Raw genomic sequence first — 19,780 nt, forward strand, 5'->3', positions numbered from 1 at the left:
GCTAGGTATTACTGCACTGTTGGAGTGAGGAACCAAGCATTTAGCCAGGTATTACTGCACTGTTGGAGCTAGAAACACAAGCATTTAGCTAGGTATTACTGTTGGAGCTAGAAACACAAGCATTTAGCTAGGTATTACTGTTGGAGCTAGAAACACAAGCATTTAGCTAGGTATTACTGTTGGAGCTAGAAACACAAGCATTTAGCTAGGTATCGCTGCACTGTTGGAGCTAGAAACACAAGGATTTAGCTAGGTATCGCTGCACTGTTGGAGCTAGAAACACAAGCATTTAGCTAGGTATCGCTGCACTGTTGGAGCTAGGAACACAAGCATTTAGCTAGGTATCGCTGCACTGTTGGAGCTAGAAACACAAGGATTTAGCTAGGTATCGCTGCACTGTTGGAGCTAGAAACACAAGGATTTAGCTAGGTATCGCTGCACTGTTGGAGCTAGAAACACAAGCATTTAGCTAGGTATTACTGTTGGAGCTAGAAACACAAGGATTTCACAGCACCTGCAATATCATCTGCAAATCTCTGTACGCAACCAATACACTTTGATTTGATTTTAAGATACCAAAAGGGTCTTGTGGTTCATGCTTCGGTTCATTTGGTTCAGGAACTTCATACTCAACAAGGTCGGACAAGTTTTGTGAATCTGGGCATTTCATTAAAAAAGAAAAGACACAATTTAAGACTTTTATTAAATAAATCCATACATAACTTTTAAGAGCAGATATTCAAAATGCAAAATAGAGTAATGTAATGAATACATTTCATCAGATGTAGTATGTAGTTGTTCAAACATTTAATAGACAGAAAATCTAATGGGTTGACCATATAACAGAACATCTAATGTGCCCTGGTTGACCATTTAACAGAACATCTAATGGGCCCTGGTTGACCATTTAACAGAACATCTAATGTGCCCTGGTTGACCATATAACTGAAAATGTAATGTTCTCCTGGTTGACCATATTAATGCAACAGATTATCAGTAGAACATATACAATAGATCTGCTCAACTGTTTTGGTTCTGTCCCAAATGGTACCCTTTTCCCTATATAGTGCACTGTCCATAGGGCTCTGGTCAAAAGTAGTGCACTATATAGGGAATAGGGCGCCATAGTGCACTACTTTTGACTAGAGCCCTATGTTGGGAATATGGTGCCATAGGGCTCTGGTCAAAAGTAGTGCACTATGTAGGGAATAGGGTGCAATTTAGGATGTGGCGTCTTAATCCACACGGGAATGTTGCCAATGCTTTGCTGAATACTAGCCCATATTACTCTGTCAGAGTGGAAGTTAACACTAACACTATATAAAAGGTTCCAGCTGGATCAATATATCAATCAAATGTGTTTTTATAAAGCCAAATACATATCCAATACTTGATTTAGTTGATTTAGTTGATTTAGTTGACCTGGTACAATGGAACCAATGGGATAGTCCCAAAGGTGAAAAATCTGGCACGATTATTTGGCATGTGCATTTGAGGTCTGACATACATGGGCTTTGTTTAGACAGAGAGAGATTCACTTTATATATTATCTACCTCACTTGCTTTGGCAATGTTAACACATGTTTCCCATGCCAATAAAGCCCCTTGAATTGAATTGAATTGAATTGAGAGACCAATTCGGATCTTTCTACCGGCTAATCTTTTGACCAATCCTATCAGCTCTGAAAAATAATCTGATGTGTAAAGATCAGGAATTATTGTATTAAAATATCATTCAGTCTTGTTTACAATCATGGAACCATTATGAAACACACACCACAGAAAGCATCATTGAGATTTAAAACAGAGAGCTAAAACTATTTTTTGTTTTTGTCGAAAAGTCAAAATCTTGTAAATTCGAGGTATCATCATAATAATTAACTGAAAAAAAAGAGATGTAAACAAGAAGAATTACGGCACATCATGAATGAATAATGTATTGTGTTAGTTGTTTCGTTCAGCAGTCACAGACCTGGCCTATGAACTTGCTGTACTCCTGTTTGATGCAGCCGTACACTGTTTTGTAGAAGTGCCTGTCTGTCGCCATGAGATCGGTGACTATCTCTGTGTGGTCCATTTTAGGCATGAGGTACAGGGATACCTTGATTGACAGGGCCGTGAGCAGCTCAGAGAACCTCTGGGAAGATTCCACCGGAACTATGATGTCGTTGGTCCCGTGGAGTAAGCAGAAAGGTGGAACTCTGTAGAATTGAACAAATGATGAGTTGGTAGTTGACGCACACACAAAATTCTAGTAGAGGTGCTGACTAACAGACTAGCCCCGTAGAACTGAACAGGAAGGAGAGACAAAAATCTGAATAAGACATCTTATTTCCTGGGCTGGCGTTCACCTATTTGTTCTTGCCCTGTGCATTTATTGGGTTAAGATCGTCGGAAACCTTTGAGATCGTTTCAGTTTTATCGTCAATGTCTGCAGACGACACCATTCTGTATACTTCTGGCCCTTCCTTGGACACTGTGCTATCTAACCTCCAAATGAGCTTCAATGCCATACAACACTCCTTCCATGGCCTCCAACTGCTCTTAAACGCTAGTAAAACCAAATGCATGCTTTTCAACCGTTCGCTGCCTGCACCCGCACGCCCGACTAGCATCACCACCCTGGATGGTTCCGACCTAGAATATGTGGACACCTATAAGTACCTAGGTCTCTGGCTAGACTGTAAACTCTCCTTCCAGACTCATATCAAACATCTCCAATCTAAAATCAAATCTAGAGTCGGCTTTCTATTCCGCAACAAAGCCTCCTTCACTCACGCCGCCAAACTTACCCTAGTAAAACTGACTATCCTACCGATCCTCGACTTCGGCGATGTCATCTACAAAATAGCTTCCGATACTCTACTCAGGAAACTGGATGCAGTTTATCACAGTGCCATCCGTTTTGTTACTAAAGCACCTTATACCACCCACCACTGCGACTTGTATGCTCTAGTCGGCTGGCCCTCGCTACATATTCGTCGCCAGACCCACTGGCTCCAGGTCATCTACAAGTCCATGCTAGGTACAGCTCCGCCTTATCTCAGTTCACTGGTCACGATGGCAACACCCACCCGTAGCACGCGCTCCAGCAGGTGTATCTCACTGATCATCCCTAAAGCCAACACCTCATTTGTCCGCCTTTCCTTCCAGTTCTCTGCTGCCTGTGACTGGAATGAATTGCAAAAATCGCTGAAGTTGGAGATTTTTATCTCCCTCACCAACTTCAAACATCTGCTATCTGAGCAGCTAACCGATCGCTGCAGCTGTACATAGTCCATCGGTAAATAGCTCACCTAATTTATCTACCTCATCCCCATACTGTTTTTATTTATTTACTTTTCTGCTCTTTTGCACACCAGTATCTCTACTTGTACATGACCATCTGATCATTTATCACTCCAGTGTTAATCTGCTAAATTGTAATTATTCGCCTACCTCCTCATGCCTTTTGCACACAACGTATATAGACTCTTTTGTTTCTACTGTGTTATTGACTTGTTTATTGTTTACTCCATGTGTAACTCTGTTGTTGTTGTTGTCTGTTCACACTGCTATGCTTTATCTTGACCAGGTCGCAGTTGTAAATGAGAACTAGCCTACCTGGTTAAATAAAGGTGAAATTAAAAAATTAATTTAAATTAAATTAAAATAGTATTATGCAGCCTCTTCAATCCTACCTTTTCAGTTGCTCCTCGCTGAATTTCTTCAGTAGGTGTGTGGGTGAATAATAAGGGAAGTTCTCCAGTCCATTCATGGCTTTGTGCATCGTAGAGACATACTCCACAGCTCTCATCTGTTCATGTTCATAGTGGTCCACGATGTTGTACACTCCACTCAAACCTGAACAGAGAACAGACACCATGTCGTAGAGGAGGAGGAGGGAGGGGGGGGGGGGGGGGGGGGGGGGGTACAAGAAGATATTTTTAAGGAACTTTATTTTTATTTTTTTCTTAAATCTAAATTCAATGTAATACAACACAACTTCCTGTTTTTCATTTGATCATGGAAATAAAGCCTGAGCTTAAGAACAAGAAAATCTCATCAATGTGGAGATAAATGTTGAGCTGTCTGATTGTCTAAGACAATATCTATAAACCACGCATTGACCTGTAACTATATAAACCACATATTGACCTGTATCTATAAACCACATATTGACCTGTAACTATAAACCACATATTGACCTGTAACTATAATCCACATATTGACCTGTATCTATAAACCACATATTGACCTGTAACTATAAACCACATGTTGACCTGTATCTATAAACCACATATTGACCTGTAACTATATAAACCACATGTTGACCTGTATCTATAAACCACATATTGACCTGTAACTATAAACCACATATTGACCTGTATCTATAAACCACATATTGACCTGTAACTATAAACCACATATTGACCTGTAACTATAATCCACATATTGACCTGTATCTATAAACCACATATTGACCTGTAACTATAAACCACATATTGACCTGTATCTATAAACCACATATTGACCTGTAACTATAAACCACATGTTGACCTGTATCTATAAACCACATATTGACCTGTATCTATAAACCACGCATTGACCTGTAACTATATAAACCACATATTGACCTGTAACTATAAACCACATATTGACCTGTTACCACATATTGACCTGTATCTATAAACCACATATTGACCTGTATCTATAAACCACATGTTGACCTGTATCTATAAACCACATATTGACCTGTAACTATAAACCACATATTGACCTGTTACCACATATTGACCTGTAACTATATAAACCACATATTGACCTGTCTCTATAAACCACATATTGACCTGTAACTATATAAACCACATATTGACCTGTATCTATAAACCACATATTGACCTGTATCTATAAACCACGCATTGACCTGTAACTATATAAACCACATATTGACCTGTATCTATAAACCACATATTGACCTGTTACCACATATTGACCTGTAACTATAAACCACATATTGACCTGTATCTATAAACCACATGTTGACCTGTATCTATAAACCACATATTGACCTGTAACTATAAACCACATATTGACCTGTAACTATAAACCACATATTGACCTGTATCTATAAACCACATATTGACCTGTTACCACATATTGACCTGTATCTATAAACCACATATTGACCTGTTACCACATATTGACCTGTATCTATAAACCACATATTGACCCGTATCTATAAACCCCATATTGACCTGTATCTATAAACCACATATTGACCTGTTACCACATATTGACCTGTATCTATAAACCACGCATTGACCTGTATCTATAAACCACATATTGACCTGTATCTATAAACCACATATTGACCTGTATCTATAAACCACATATTGACCTGTTACCACATATTGACCTGTATCTATAAACCACATATTGACCTGTATCTATAAACCACATATTGACCTGTTACCACATATTGACCTGTATCTATAAACCACGCATTGACCTGTAACTATATAAACCACATATTGACCTGTATCTATAAACCACATATTGACCTGTTACCACATATTGACCTGTATCTATAAACCACATATTGACCTGTATCTATAAACCACATATTGACCTGTATCTATAAACCACGCATTGACCTGTAACTATATAAACCACATATTGACCTGTATCTATAAACCACATATTGACCTGTAACTATAAACCACATATTGACCTGTAACTATAATCCACATATTGACCTGTATCTATAAACCACATATTGACCTGTAACTATAAACCACATGTTGACCTGTATCTATAAACCACATATTGACCTGTAACTATAAACCACATATTGACCTGTAACTATAATCCACATATTGACCTGTATCTATAAACCACATATTGACCTGTAACTATAAACCACATATTGACCTGTATCTATAAACCACATATTGACCTGTAACTATAAACCACATATTGACCTGTAACTATAATCCACATATTGACCTGTATCTATGAACCACATATTGACCTGTAACTATAAACCACATATTGACCTGTAACTATAAACCACATATTGACCTGTATCTATAAACCACATATTGACCTGTAACTATAAACCACATATTGACCTGTAACTATAATCCACATATTGACCTGTATCTATAAACCACATATTGACCTGTAACTATAAACCACATATTGACCTGTATCTATAAACCACATATTGACCTGTATCTATAAACCACATATTGACCTGTAACTATAAACCACATATTGACCCGTATCTATAAACCACATATTGGCCTGTATCTATAAACCACATATTGACCTGTATCTATAAACCACATATTGACCTGTATCTATAAACCACATATTGACCTGTAACTATAAACCACATATTGACCTGTATCTATTAACCACATATTGACCTGTATCTATAAACCACATATTGACCTGTAACTATAAACCACATATTGACCTGTATCTATAAACCACATATTGACCTGTATCTATAAACCACATATTGACCTGTAACTATAAACCACATATTGACCCGTATCTATAAACCACATATTGACCTGTAACTATAAACCACATATTGACCTGTATCTATAAACCACATATTGACCTGTTACCACATATTGACCTGTATCTATAAACTACATATTGACCTGTATCTATAAACCACATATTGACCCGTATCTATAAACCACATATTGACCTGTAACTCCTCTGATTGCCATGGTGATCTCTGTCTGCTTCTTGGCTTCTATAAAGAGCTCGTCTCGTCCCTCGACCATGAACAGCACGGTTAGAGCTGCTAGGTGAGCCCCAGCGGAGTGGCCCATTAACACAATGTTATCCTGCACAGACAACATAGCGGATATCAATACCTGTTAACTGTTTATTACCCACTTTACAAACTAAAAATGAACAGTTTATGAACGACTAACACAATGTTATTCTGCACGTAGACAACAGGTAGGCACAGGGGGGTGAATATCAACCAATGTGTTATAAATGCTTACTACACATTCATATATATGAACTAATAATGTAGTATTTATGATCTATAACTATAAGCCCTTTATAAATCATATAAAGGGACTATTAACAGAATGTTATCCTTGAATAAAGAGAGAACAAGCACAGGAACGTTAGTATCAACATTGCATTTATAAACAGTCTTCAGTAAAGGGCGAATACAAAAACTTCCACTGAAGTCTCATTTTTCTAATATCAATGCAAGACTAAGTGACAATTATAATCATGAAGTGAGGATTATAATCTAGAAGAAGTGAGGATTAGGCCTCCCGGGTGGCGCAGTGGTTAAGGGCGCTGTAGTGCAGCGCCAGCTGTGCCACCAGAGACTAACCGGGCGCGACCGGGAGGTCCGTGGGGCGACGCACAATTGGCCTAGCGTCGTCCGGGTTAGGGAGGGTTTGGCCGGTAGGGAAATCCTTGTCTCATCGCGCACCAGCGACCCCTGTGGCGGGCCGGGCGCAGTGCGCGCTAACCAAGGTTGCCAGGTGCACAATGTTTCCTCCGACACATTGGTGCGGCTGGCTTCCGGGTTGGATGGCGCTGTGTTATGAAGCAGTGCGGCTTGGTTGGGTTGTGTATCGGAGGACGCATGACTTTCAACCTTCGTCTCTCCCGTACGAGAGTTGTAGCGATGAGACAAGATAGTAGCTACTAAACAATTGGATACCACGAAATTGGGGAGAAAAAATAAATAAATAAGAATAAGAATAAATGAGGATTATAATCTAGAAGAAGTAAGGATTATAATCTAAAAGAAGTAAGGATTATAATCTAGAAGAAGTAAGGATTATAATCTAGAAGAAGTAAGGATTATAATCTAGAAGAAGTAAGGATTATAATCTAGAAGAAGTAAGGATTATAATCTAGAAGAAGTAAGGATTATAATCTAAAATAAGTAAGGATTATGATCTAGAAGAAGTAAGGATTATAATCTAGAAGAAGTAAGGATTATAATCTAGAAGAAGTAAGGATTATAATCTAGAAGAAGTAAGGATTATAATCTAGAAGAAGTAAGGATTATAATCTAGAAGAAGTAAGGATTATAATCTAAAATAAGTAAGGATTATGATCTAGAAGAAGTAAGGATTATAATCTAGAAGAAGTAAGGATTATAATCTAGAAGAAGTAAGGATTATAATCTAGAAGAAGTAAGGATTATAATCTAGAAGAAGTGAGGATTATAATCTAGAAGAAGTGAGGATTATAATCTAGAAGAAGTGAGGATTATAATCTAGAAGAAGTAAGGATTATAATCTAGAAGAAGTAAGGATTATAATCTAGAAGAAGTAAGGATTATAATCTAGAAGAAGTGAGGATTATAATCTAAAAGAAGTAAGGATTATAATCTAGAAGAAGTAAGGATTATAATCTAGAAGAAGTGAGGATTATAATCTAGAAGAAGTAAGGATTATAATCTAGAAGAAGTGAGGATTATAATCTAGAAGAAGTGAGGATTATAATCTAGAAGAAGTAAGGATTATAATCTAGAAGAAGTAAGGATTATAATCTAGAAGAAGTAAGGATTCTAATCTAGAAGAAGTGAGGATTATAATCTAAAAGAAGTAAGGATTATAATCTAGAAGAAGTGAGGATTATAATCTAGAAGTAAGGATTATAATCTAGAAGAAGTAAGGATTATAATCTAGAAGAAGTAAGGATTATAATCTAGAAGAAGTGAGGATTATAATCTAGAAGAAGTACGGATTATAATCTAGAAGAAGTAAGATTATAATCTAGAACAAATAAGGATTATAATCTAGAAGAAGTAAGGATTGGCCCCTATGATATCAACCAATGTGTTATAACTGTAGACCTGGACTTCAACCACTGTATGCATCACTTTTAAATTTGTATTTATTTCACCTTTATTTAACCAGGTAGGCCAGTTGAGAACACCTTTATTTAACCAGGGAGGCCAGTTGAGAACACCTTTATTTAACCAGGGAGGCCAGTTGAGAACACCTTTATTTAACCAGGTAGGTCAGTTGAGAACACCTTTATTTAACCATGTAGGCCAGTTGAGAACACCTTTATTTAACCAGGGAGGCCAGTTGAGAACACTTTTATTTAACCATGTAGGCCAGTTGAGAACAAGTTCCCTTTATTTAACCGGGTAGGCCAGTTGAGAACACCTTTATTTAACCGGGTAGGCCAGTTGAGAACACCTTTATTTAACCAGGGAGGCCAGTTGAGAACAAGTTCTCATTTACAACTGCGACCTGACCAAGATAAAGCAAAACAGTGCGACACAAAGAACAACACAGAGTTAAACATAGAATAAACAAACATACAGTCAATAACACAATAGAACAATCTGTATACAGTGTGTGTAAATGGAGTAAGGAGGTAAGGCAATAAATAGGCCTATAGTAGCAAAGTAATTACAATTTAGCAAATTAACACTGGAGTGATAGATGTGCAAACTTACTTTGTCGAAGTTGAATTTATGGCCGCTGTCCCTCGCCCAAATGAGACAGTCCGCAATATCTTGAACCATACACAAAACATTACCCTGGAAAGAAGATTAGGGTCAAATGCAATGTGAACGCTCGCTCACTGAATACAATGTTTTGGTCTATTCTATCTGTCCCTATGCAAAAAAATATATATACAGTATATATATATACATTTGAAACTAGAAACGGTACATTTTCTAAAGAATATTTGTGCGCTTGCTGCAGCAGTTTTTTTTAATGGTTGTGGAGGGAGTCTTACCTTTGGATAGGTGCAATAGTCGGGGCAGATCACCGTTGCGCTGAGCTCCTTAGCCATCTGCATGGCCAGTAGACAGTATATGGACCTCTCCCCTGAACCCCAGGCTCCCCCGTATATAAACACTACCACAGGCACCGGTCCACTGCCTGGCTGGCCCACCGTGGGAGAATAGTACAAATCCAGCTTGTTACTACGACGCCCAAACGTGATTCCCTTTAGGAGGAGGAGGAGGAGGAGAGAGGAGAGAGGAGGAGGAGGAGGAGGAGGAGGAGGAGAGAGGAGGAGGAGGAGGAGGAGGAGGAGGAGGAGAGAGGGGGAGGAGAGAGGGAGGAAAAGAAGAGCACGTGCAGTGAGGTTTCACATTAATTTATAATGAGGTACCAAATGGTTTTGTAAAATTATTCAAAGAAAGGCACTAATAATCAGCTCTACACAGTCAGGACAATGATGAGTATTTTTCTCCACTCATACAAGACCAATAAAGGCCTAGTTCACTAATATTATATATATATTTTTTAAAGTAATATAGAGTACCAGTCCAAAATTTGGACACACCTTCTCATTCCAGGGTTTTTCTTTATATTTTGTTTACTGTTTTCTACATTGTAGAATAATAGTGAAGACATCAAAACTATGAAATAACACATATGGAATCATGTAGAAAGAATGCCAATAGTGTGTAAAGCTGTCATCAAGGCAAAGGGTGGCTACTTTGAAGAATCTCAAATATAACATATATTTTGATTTGTCTAACATTTTTTTGGTTACTACATGATTCCATATGTGTTATTTCATAGTTTTGATGTCTTCACTATTATTCTACAATGTAGAAAACAGTAAAAAATAAAGAAAGACCCTGGAATGAGTCGGTGTGTCCAAACTTTTGTCTGATACTGTATACATATATATATATATTCCATTTATCAGTTGGTGCTTCAGCACCCTACTTCCCACGTCTGTGGAAAAGACAGCAGCCCAAGGCCAGCAATGTTGGAAAACTGGGACAAAATGACCTTTTCATGATGATTGGGCGGGTTTCTACATTACCTTTTCATAATGATTGGGGGGTTTACAACATTACCTTTTCATAATGATTGGGGGTTTTCTACATTACCTTTTCATAATGATTGGGGGGTTTACAACATTACCTTTTCATAATGATTGGGGGTTTTCTACATTACCTTTTCATAATGATTGGGGGTTTTCTACATTACCTTTTCATAATGATTGGGGGTTTTCTACATTACCTTTTCATAATGATTGAGGGTTTTCTACATTACCTTTTCATAATGGTTGTTTTTCTACATTACCTTTTCATAATGATTGTTTTTTTTCTACATTACCTTTTCATAATGATTGGGGGGTTCTACATTGCCTTTTCATAATGATTGGGGCTTTTCTACATTACCTTTTCATAGTGATGGGGGGTTCTACATTACCCTTTCATAGTGATTGGGGTTTTCTACATTGCCTTTTCATAATGATTGTGGTTTTCTACATTACCTTGTCATAATGCTTGTGGTTTTCTACATTACCTTTTCATAATGATTGTGGTTTTCTGCATTACCTTTTCATAATGCTTGTGGTTTTCTACATTACCTTTTCATAATGATTGTGGTTTTCTACATTACCTTTTCATAATGATTGGGGTTTTCTACATTACCTTTTCATAATGCTTGTGGTTTTCTACATTACCTTTTCATAATGCTTGTGGTTTTCTACATTACCTTTTCATAATGCTTGTGGTTTTCTACATTCTTGTACCAGGACTTCCACTGGAAGTAGAGTTTTCCGTACTGGAAGTATTTCAGCATCTCCAGCACAGCTCTAGTCAGACAGTATATCCTCCTGGGGAGAGGAAGGACACACACACACACACACACACACACACACACACACACACACACACACACACACACACACACACACACACACACACACACACACACACACACGCAAGTACATCTCAGAACCACTAAATAAATATGAGCCCTGCTTGCCAGACTCATGGCGTGGGAAGAGACTATAAAAATCAGAACCTAGTGGTTAAGGGCGCTGTACTGCAGCGCCAGCTGTGCCATCAGAGTCCTGGGTTCGCGCCCAGGCTCTGTCGTAACCGGCCGCGACCGGGAGGTCCGTGGGGCGACGCACAATTGGCCTAGCGTCGCCCGGGTTAGGGAGGGCTTGGTCGGTAGGGGTGTCCTTGTCTCATCGCGCACCAGCGACTCCTGTGGCGGGCCGGGCGCAGTGCGCGCTAACCAAGGTTGCCAGGTGCACGGTGTTTACTCCGACACATTGGTGCGGCTGGCTTCCGGGTTGGATGTGCGCTGTGTTAAAGAAGCAGCGGCTTGGTTGGTTGTGTATCGGAGGACGCATGACTTTCAACCTTCGTCTCTCCCGTACGGGAGTTGTAGCGATGAGACAAGATAGTAGCTACTAAACAATTGGATACCACGAAATTGGGGAGAAAAAGGGGTAAAACATTTTTTTTTAAATATTCAAAAAAAATTAAAAAAAATTCTGAACCTCATAACAATGTTTATGTCCCTATTCCCTATATAGTGCACTACTTTTGACCAGGGCCCTATTTCACCCTATTCCCTATATAGTGCACTACTTTTGACCAGGGCCCATAGGGTTCTGGTGCTCTATGTAGGGAATAGGGTGCCATTCAGGGGACACACACATATATCAGTGAAGATTATAGTAGCGCTGGATTGTTAAATTACCTTGGCTTCAGAGCCTCAATGTACTTTTTATAGCCTGGCTTGTTAGGCCAGCCATACATCCACTGGGCTACGAGAGAGATGGAGTAGGGGATGCCCACTAACAATGCCCCTGCAGCCATGGGTAGAGACATGTTGTACTTCAGTCCAATCCTAGAGAACAACACACGGAGAGAGAGGAGGGAGAGAGAGGAGGGAGAGAGGGGGAGAGAGAGACAGAGAGAAGGAGAGAGACAGAGACACAGAGCGAGAAACAGAGAGGAGCGAGAGACAGAGAGGAGAGAGAGGAGGGAGAGAGATGAGGGAGAGAGACAGAGAGGAGACACAGGGAGAGAGAGATAGAGCGAGAAACAGAGAGAAGGAGAGAGACAGACACAGGGCGAGAGAGAGAGAGGAGAGAGAGAGAGGGAGAGAGAGAAGGAGAGAGAGAGACACATAGCGAGAGACAGAGGGAGGAGAGAGAGAGACAGAGAAGGAGAGGGACAGAGGGAGGAGAGAGGAGAGAGAGACAGAGAAGGAGAGAGAGACAGAGGGAGGAGAGATGAGAGACAGAGGGAGGAGAGATGAGAGAAAGAAGGAGGAGAGAAGAGAGAGGAGAGAGAGACAGAGAAGGAAAGAGAGAGACAGAGGGGGGGTTAGTAATCACTGTTGCATAATAATATGCCAGTTCGTAGCTCCCGAGTGGCGCAGTGGTCTAAGGCACTGCATCTCCGTGCAAGAGGCGTCACTACAGTCGCTGGTTCGAATCCAGGCTGTATCACATCTGGCCGTGATTGGGAGTCCCATAGGGCGGCGCACAATTGGCCCAGCGTGGTCCGGGTTTGGCCCGGGGGGGTAGGCCGTCATTGTAAAATAAGAATTTGTTCTTATTACCTGACTTGTCTAGTTAAATAAAGGATCTAATAAAAAAGAATCAAGATAATGGCACTGGTAAGTAAAACAGGCTGAGTATCCTTCCTCACATGTTAATGAAGAGTTAGCAAACTGCTGAAAATAGTCATGTACAGTATTGAATGGCACTGGTATACAAGTGAACGTGTTGTTTTGAGTGTGCTTGTACTCACATATTTAGTGATCCAAGTTGAGACGCTGTATCTGCGGGACTGTTTCCTGTAAGAGGATGGCAAAGCAGGACAGACAACGTTAGACTATTACACCAACTGATCCATAGATGATTCAAATAACCAAGGTTCAGACCTAAGACCATGATTAGTTCATTCTTTGGAGCAGGTGTCTTAGTGCTAGGGTGGAACAAAAAGCTGGCTGCTCCACAGTAAGCAGAGGGAGACTGGAAAAAATAGTGTTCCGAGGTTCTACTATGCAATGAGTTCTGAAGTTGCAACATTCCAAATTCCATTCCACTATGATAGGTTATCTGTGGACTAGCTCTGGGTCAAGGTGCCCTGAACCAGAGCCAACCAAGCTGAAGGCAGGGCAAAACCCGTTTTTGGTGATTTCTGGTATATGATCAAAATAAATAAATCGCAGCACGTTTTAGGACTCATTCAGCAGTTTTTTTCCCCTGATTTAAGTACAATACCATTGGAAATTAATATTGAAAGTTCAATTTAAATTACTAAAACTTTAAGTTGAAAATGATGCTGTCCTGCTTCATGTTGACAAGATATTTTGATAAATGTCAAAATACAGTTTTAAGGTGACCCAATCAATAACCAATATGTAGAACCCGTTTGTGATATATTGAAAACATATACAAATTTCAATTTACAAATACAGTAGTAATTATGATACTTATTATTATTATTTTATTTTTTCAACGAGCACCTTATGAACTGCACACATACCAAAAATCCTGTTGTTTTGACAATTGGCAATAAATAACTGATATCGATTAGGGGGGGGGGGGGATAAGGTTGTACGTGCAGTTGAAACAAACAAAAAAACACATGGTTGGAGAACAACCAGCAGAAGACACTGAGATACAGTTTTACAGTGATGCAATTTTGATCTGCAAAACGGAAAGAGAAACGCATCGCTTATTCTGCCAATAACTCATATCGATATCACGCTGAAATCAATTACACGAGAGGGGGAGATGAGGCTGCACGTCCTGTTGAAAATAACACAGCTCATCAAACAAACACACGGAATCCGCCGATAATGTGAATAATGTGTACATCACTGGTCAGAGGACAGTTTGTAGAAGGCAGGCAGCTAGCTGGGCCACCAAACGCTGTTAAGTGTAAGGCAACACTTTATAGTTTGTTATTTTAGATATCACGCTGAAATCAATAGAACGGTGTCGCGCTGTTTAAAATAACACTATTGAAAGGCCACAGGGAAACCTGGAACAACCTAGACATGGTTGGTTAGATGAGAACTTGTAGAAGGCTTATATCTATATTTTGGAATGTTGAATGTTGATTCCGGAAGGCTGCCATGCAGGGCCTGCTCTAGCATTTTTGGGGCCCTAGGCGAGATTTGGCTGGGGGCCTGTCATTGCCAATTAATGTCCCCATGCCATAAAGTGCACCCCCCCCCCCCCCCACCCCACACACACACCTATTAGTGCCCGTTGCTATATCAACGGTGTGATGGCCTAATGCGTTGTATTTTGGATATCATTACAGCCTAAATATAATTATTTTAATCTCGCTATGCGAACAAAGTTTATTTCCGCGACAACAAAAAAAAAAATCGCTGTTTAAACTTAGTTTTGTTTAGTAAGATGAATTACTTCAAACTACTTTTGTGTACGTTGTTTAACATTTCAACATTAAATCCATGTCTTAAACATTACTACGTTTTGGAAAATGGCGAAGTAAACGTGTCATCAACTAGACACATTAAAGTTATTTACCTTACAGATCAGGAAGTTACAGATCAGGAAGTTACAGATCAGGAAGTTACAGATCAGGAAGTTACACGTCAGGAAGTTACAGATCAGGAAGTTACAGATCAGGAAGTTACAGGTCAGGAAGTCAGCTAATTTCCACTCCATTCATATGCAAATCAATTTGATTCATACACTGACATGTCTGGCTGTCATGTTTTAACCTGCCCCTCCCTCATCTTCACTGAAATAAAAAATTTTTAGTAATCCTCTATTATGGTTCATTGTTGTTCTATCTCTTTTGGCTCATTAGCACCCCCTTGTGGTTGAATATATATATGTATCTACTGTAGGTCCCAGGATAAAACAATGAATAATGTTGAACTATCAAACACCATCAAAGGATACGTTACAATTTACAACAATGAACACCTTGTGAAACAGCTGTGAAAACCAACCTGCCAATATTTAAGACTTAAATATATAACGTTTGATCTTTTCTTGGTATAGTTGTGTCATTAATTTATTGTCACTTGTTTTTGTACACTCACATGGTAATCAGACTGAAATACTGAATTCTGGTGTGTGGAATAGAGAGGAGGTGGGTGATGTGTGTGTGGGTGAGAGGAGGTGGGTGATGTGTGTGTGGGTGAGAGGAGGTGGGTGATGTGTGTGTGGGTGGGAGGGAGGAGGTGGGTGATGTGTGTGTGGGTGAGAGGAGGTGGGTGATGTGTGTGTGGGTGGGAGGAGGTGGGTGATGTGTGTGTGGGTGAGAGGAGGTGGGTGATGTGTGTGTGGGTGAGAGGAGGTGGGTGATGTGTGTGTGGGTGGGAGGTTCTGGCTGTCACTTGTTCTCAACAGACAGTCAGTCTCAGAAGGGGAACTTAAGGAGGGAGACTGTAATGTCCAGGCACTGCTATATTCTCTTTGTTCTGAGTGTTTGCAGTGCTAGTGTTTTTAGTTCATCTGTGGATCTCACATACAGTATTACGTGCCCAGTATGATAGAGCACAAACACTTTCTAGCAACAGCCTTAGCAACGGAAGCTAGAACTCATCGAATCCCATTGTGACACGGGGGGGGGGGGGAGGGGGCACTTTTTGGCAGGGGGACACTTTTTGGCAGGGGGACACTATTTGGCAGGGGGACACTATTTTGCATTTACACATTTTGCCATTGGGCGTAGGTAAAATGTCCTGCAAATCTACACATTTTCCCATTAACCTATGCCATGTTAATGATATCTGAGAGTGACTAACAAAATCAACAACCCCTGGAGGTCAGAGCCACTGGGAACGTACCCTGCGTGCTCGGTCGGTATTCAGCCATGATTACTACACATTTAAATAACTGGCTAGACTAACTTAGCATTCTAAGACATGTTAGCTGACATGTGCTAATTGAGTGACTGTCAGTGACTGACAACAACAACAAAAATAACAAGAGAAAAACTGCTGAGTCACAACCACACTTTGTTGAACTTGCACCATGTGTATTTTACTAACACACAAGTTCCCTAGCGACCGGGGGCCCTAAGCGATCGCTTATGGCTGGAGCCAGCCCTTGTGCCATCAACCACTTTATCTATTACTCAAACGAATCACCGTGTAACATAGAATATCAACAGTGACAACGGTTGGCTGCTATTTAAGTGATAGTTTGAGTGTCAAATCAATGTATTTGTGTGTGGCAAGCACCTTTTATAGGGAGACCCCCATTCTAAGTGATTCTAAGTTCTGGGCTCCCCAAGCATGTGATCAAATTAACGGTACGCAACCAATTAATATTATGTCATCGTGATGACTATACACTTTTATACTAACGTCACCGATCCAAAAGGACGTCACCAACGTCACCAATCCAAAAGGACGTCACCAACATCACCAACGTCACCAATCCAAAAGGACGTCACCAACATCACCAACGTCACCAATCCCAGGTCAAAAGGACGTGTAATTTCCACAAAATGTTATGGGGTGAAAATGCAAGCTTGTGTAAGGCAGTAACACAAACTGTCCACATTAGGGGTGGAAAAACCCCCACAATATAGGCCTACGTAAAGAGATCAACGCCAACATTCTGTACATTTACCTTGGAAATAATGGACGGCGCAGCAGGATGAGGCGGAGCCAAAATAATTCAACACGATAGTATATACTGAGTGTACAAAACACTAGGAACACCTTCCTAATATTGAGTTGCAACCAGAACAGAACATCCTCAATTCGTCGGGGACATGGACTCTACACTGTGTGGAAAGCGTTCCACAGGAATGCTGGCCCATGTTGACTCCAATGCTTCCGACAGTTGTGTCAAGTTGGCTGGATGTCCCTTGGGTGGTGGAGCATTCTTGATACACACGGGAAACTGTTGAGCGTGAAAAACCCAGCTGTGTTGCAGTTCTTCACACAAACCGGTGCGCCTGGCACCTTCTACCATACCACGTTCAAAGGCACTTAAATATTTTGTCGTGCCCATTCACCCTCTGAATGGCACACATTCTCAATTGTCTCAAGGCTTAAAAATCATTTCACCTGTCTCCTCCCCTTCATCTACACTGATTGAAGTGGATTTAACAAGTGACATCAATAAGGGATCATAGCTTTCACCTGGGATTCACCTGGTCAGTCTATGTCACGGAAACAGCAGGTGTTCTTATTGTTTTTTCCACTCAGTGTACGTTGCCCACTCACAAACTATTGCAACAATCACATCTACTTCTCAATCATTTAACAATTTAGAGTTTAAATATCCTCTCAAACACAATTTAACCTGATGCTCTAGGCTAGAGCCTCCATAGTGTCTGTGCTGTAGGCTGAACGTCCCTACTATCTGTAGGTTATCTTGTGATTGTCATAGCAGCTAAATGCATTATAGTGCATGAAATAGAAAGGAATGGACCCGTGGGCAGTCTGGGAGTCTTTTTTGTTGAATTGACAGCCAACGAAAAGATGGTAAATTCAGTCTGTGTCTGATGATTTTAGAATTATTTTTTGTTTAATTTTTATTAATTTTATTTCTTTTAGATTTTTTTTACATTTTATTATACAAAATTATCAACAATTTACATCCTTACATCATACATGTCTAACAAAACAAAACACAGGTAAAACTAGAAAATACTGAATAGATACAAATTCAAGTGCAATTGTATTCACTCAGAAAAAAAAAATGTCATTATAATGATTAACGAATATGTTATTCACTATGGATAATGTCTTAACAAGATGATTAAATTCAATCAAAATTATTTAGACATTTTGGTATAAAATTCTGGAATTTTTGTTTGTGTACAACGTATTTGGCAACAATAATAAATGTTTTTAAAAAATCACAATCATTTCAATGGTCTTGTTATCGTTGCAATAGTAACATGTTAAATCCTTCATGTCAAAAACGTAATGTTATAAAACAGTGTCTGTGTCCGATGAACGCCACATCGTAGCACGCAGTACTGACCGTAGACCAAAACATGCGGAAATTAGCTTCGTTCGCAGCTGCTATTACTGCGACCTCTACTGTAAAGTCGACGTAACTGCATGATTTTACTAATCCGCGATGGATATGCAGTATAACACAATACTGCAGCTAACTACAATGTTTTATTCAGAAGATATCAGCTATTCTCTCCCTTATGTTGCTACACAACTAACTGACCGAATAGTGGCACATATTAATGAATACAGTAACCTACCAGACAACATGTAAGTCTGTGTTATGCACCGTTAGATATATCAGCATTTTTTTAAATTCTAGAAAAAACTTACCGTTTAGACGGGGTATTGTACTAGGCTACAATGTGTCTTCTTAGGCCTATTGATGTAGGAATAGAAAGGGGGGGTGGTGTTTGTAAAATGTCAAACTAAGGTAAGAAAATAGTTTCGTTTTGAATCCCCAAATGACCGACTTCATTGATCATCTATCAAGGCAGGAAAGCGTCTCAAAACAGAACGAAAAATGTTCCCAAATACGTCACAATTTAACTCGTATTCGTCCTAATTATTTCACTATCCGAAGTATTATCTTGTCATTACAGGTTTCGGAAAAGAAACAGGTTTTTTTTCTTCTCCATCATCATAATTGCAGATTTTATAACAACAGGAGCCCGGTGTTAGGGTATTCGATGTCCGCCGTACGCCACATGATTCGTTCCCATTGGTTATTATTCTTAGAAGGCAGGACTACTAGTTGGTGTACTTTGAGGTTTGATTGGCTGGGTTAGTTGTCATTCTGCACACTGTTTTATTTCTGAAATATATACATTTTTTATAGGTATTCAATATTCGCGTCTGCAATACGTCATGGATTTATGAGAATTTGCGTTAGGATCGGAATATTTGTAAAGTAGATTAATTATTTTGGCAGTTACCTGTAGTATTGTGTGATGGAGTCATGTTATAAAGGTGTAGTGTAATGGAGTCATGGTTATAGAGGTGTAGGGTGATGGAGTCATGGTTATAGTGGTGTAGTGTGATGGAGTCATGGTTATAGTGGTGTAGGGTGATGGAGTCATGGT

At 39.7% G+C, this 19,780-nt stretch overlaps 1 protein-coding gene across 2 annotated transcripts; it reads right to left on the bottom strand.

Annotated features, from left to right (window-relative positions):
• Positions 1 to 684: 684 nt before the first annotated feature.
• Positions 685 to 19,421, bottom strand: LOC139390114 (uncharacterized). 2 transcript variants are annotated; one of them, XM_071137272.1, is made up of 9 exons: positions 19,032 to 19,421; positions 13,535 to 13,580; positions 12,474 to 12,623; positions 11,472 to 11,592; positions 9,745 to 9,957; positions 9,458 to 9,541; positions 6,707 to 6,848; positions 3,681 to 3,843; positions 685 to 2,201 (listed from the first exon to the last, which is right to left on the bottom strand). In XM_071137272.1, coding segments are annotated over exons 2-9 (1,119 nt in total). In that variant the 5' UTR covers positions 13,537 to 13,580; positions 19,032 to 19,421; the 3' UTR covers positions 685 to 1,957. The 2 variants fall into 2 exon arrangements, with proteins under 2 accessions (XP_070993373.1, XP_070993372.1); XM_071137271.1 differs by lacking the exon at positions 19,032 to 19,421 and having other exon boundaries at positions 13,535 to 13,727.
• Between the last annotated feature and the right edge of the window lie 359 nt (positions 19,422 to 19,780).

This window comes from Oncorhynchus clarkii, chromosome 30 (genome assembly GCF_045791955.1).
Source record: "Oncorhynchus clarkii lewisi isolate Uvic-CL-2024 chromosome 30, UVic_Ocla_1.0, whole genome shotgun sequence".
In the NCBI taxonomy this organism is placed as follows: Eukaryota; Metazoa; Chordata; class Actinopteri; order Salmoniformes; family Salmonidae; genus Oncorhynchus; species Oncorhynchus clarkii.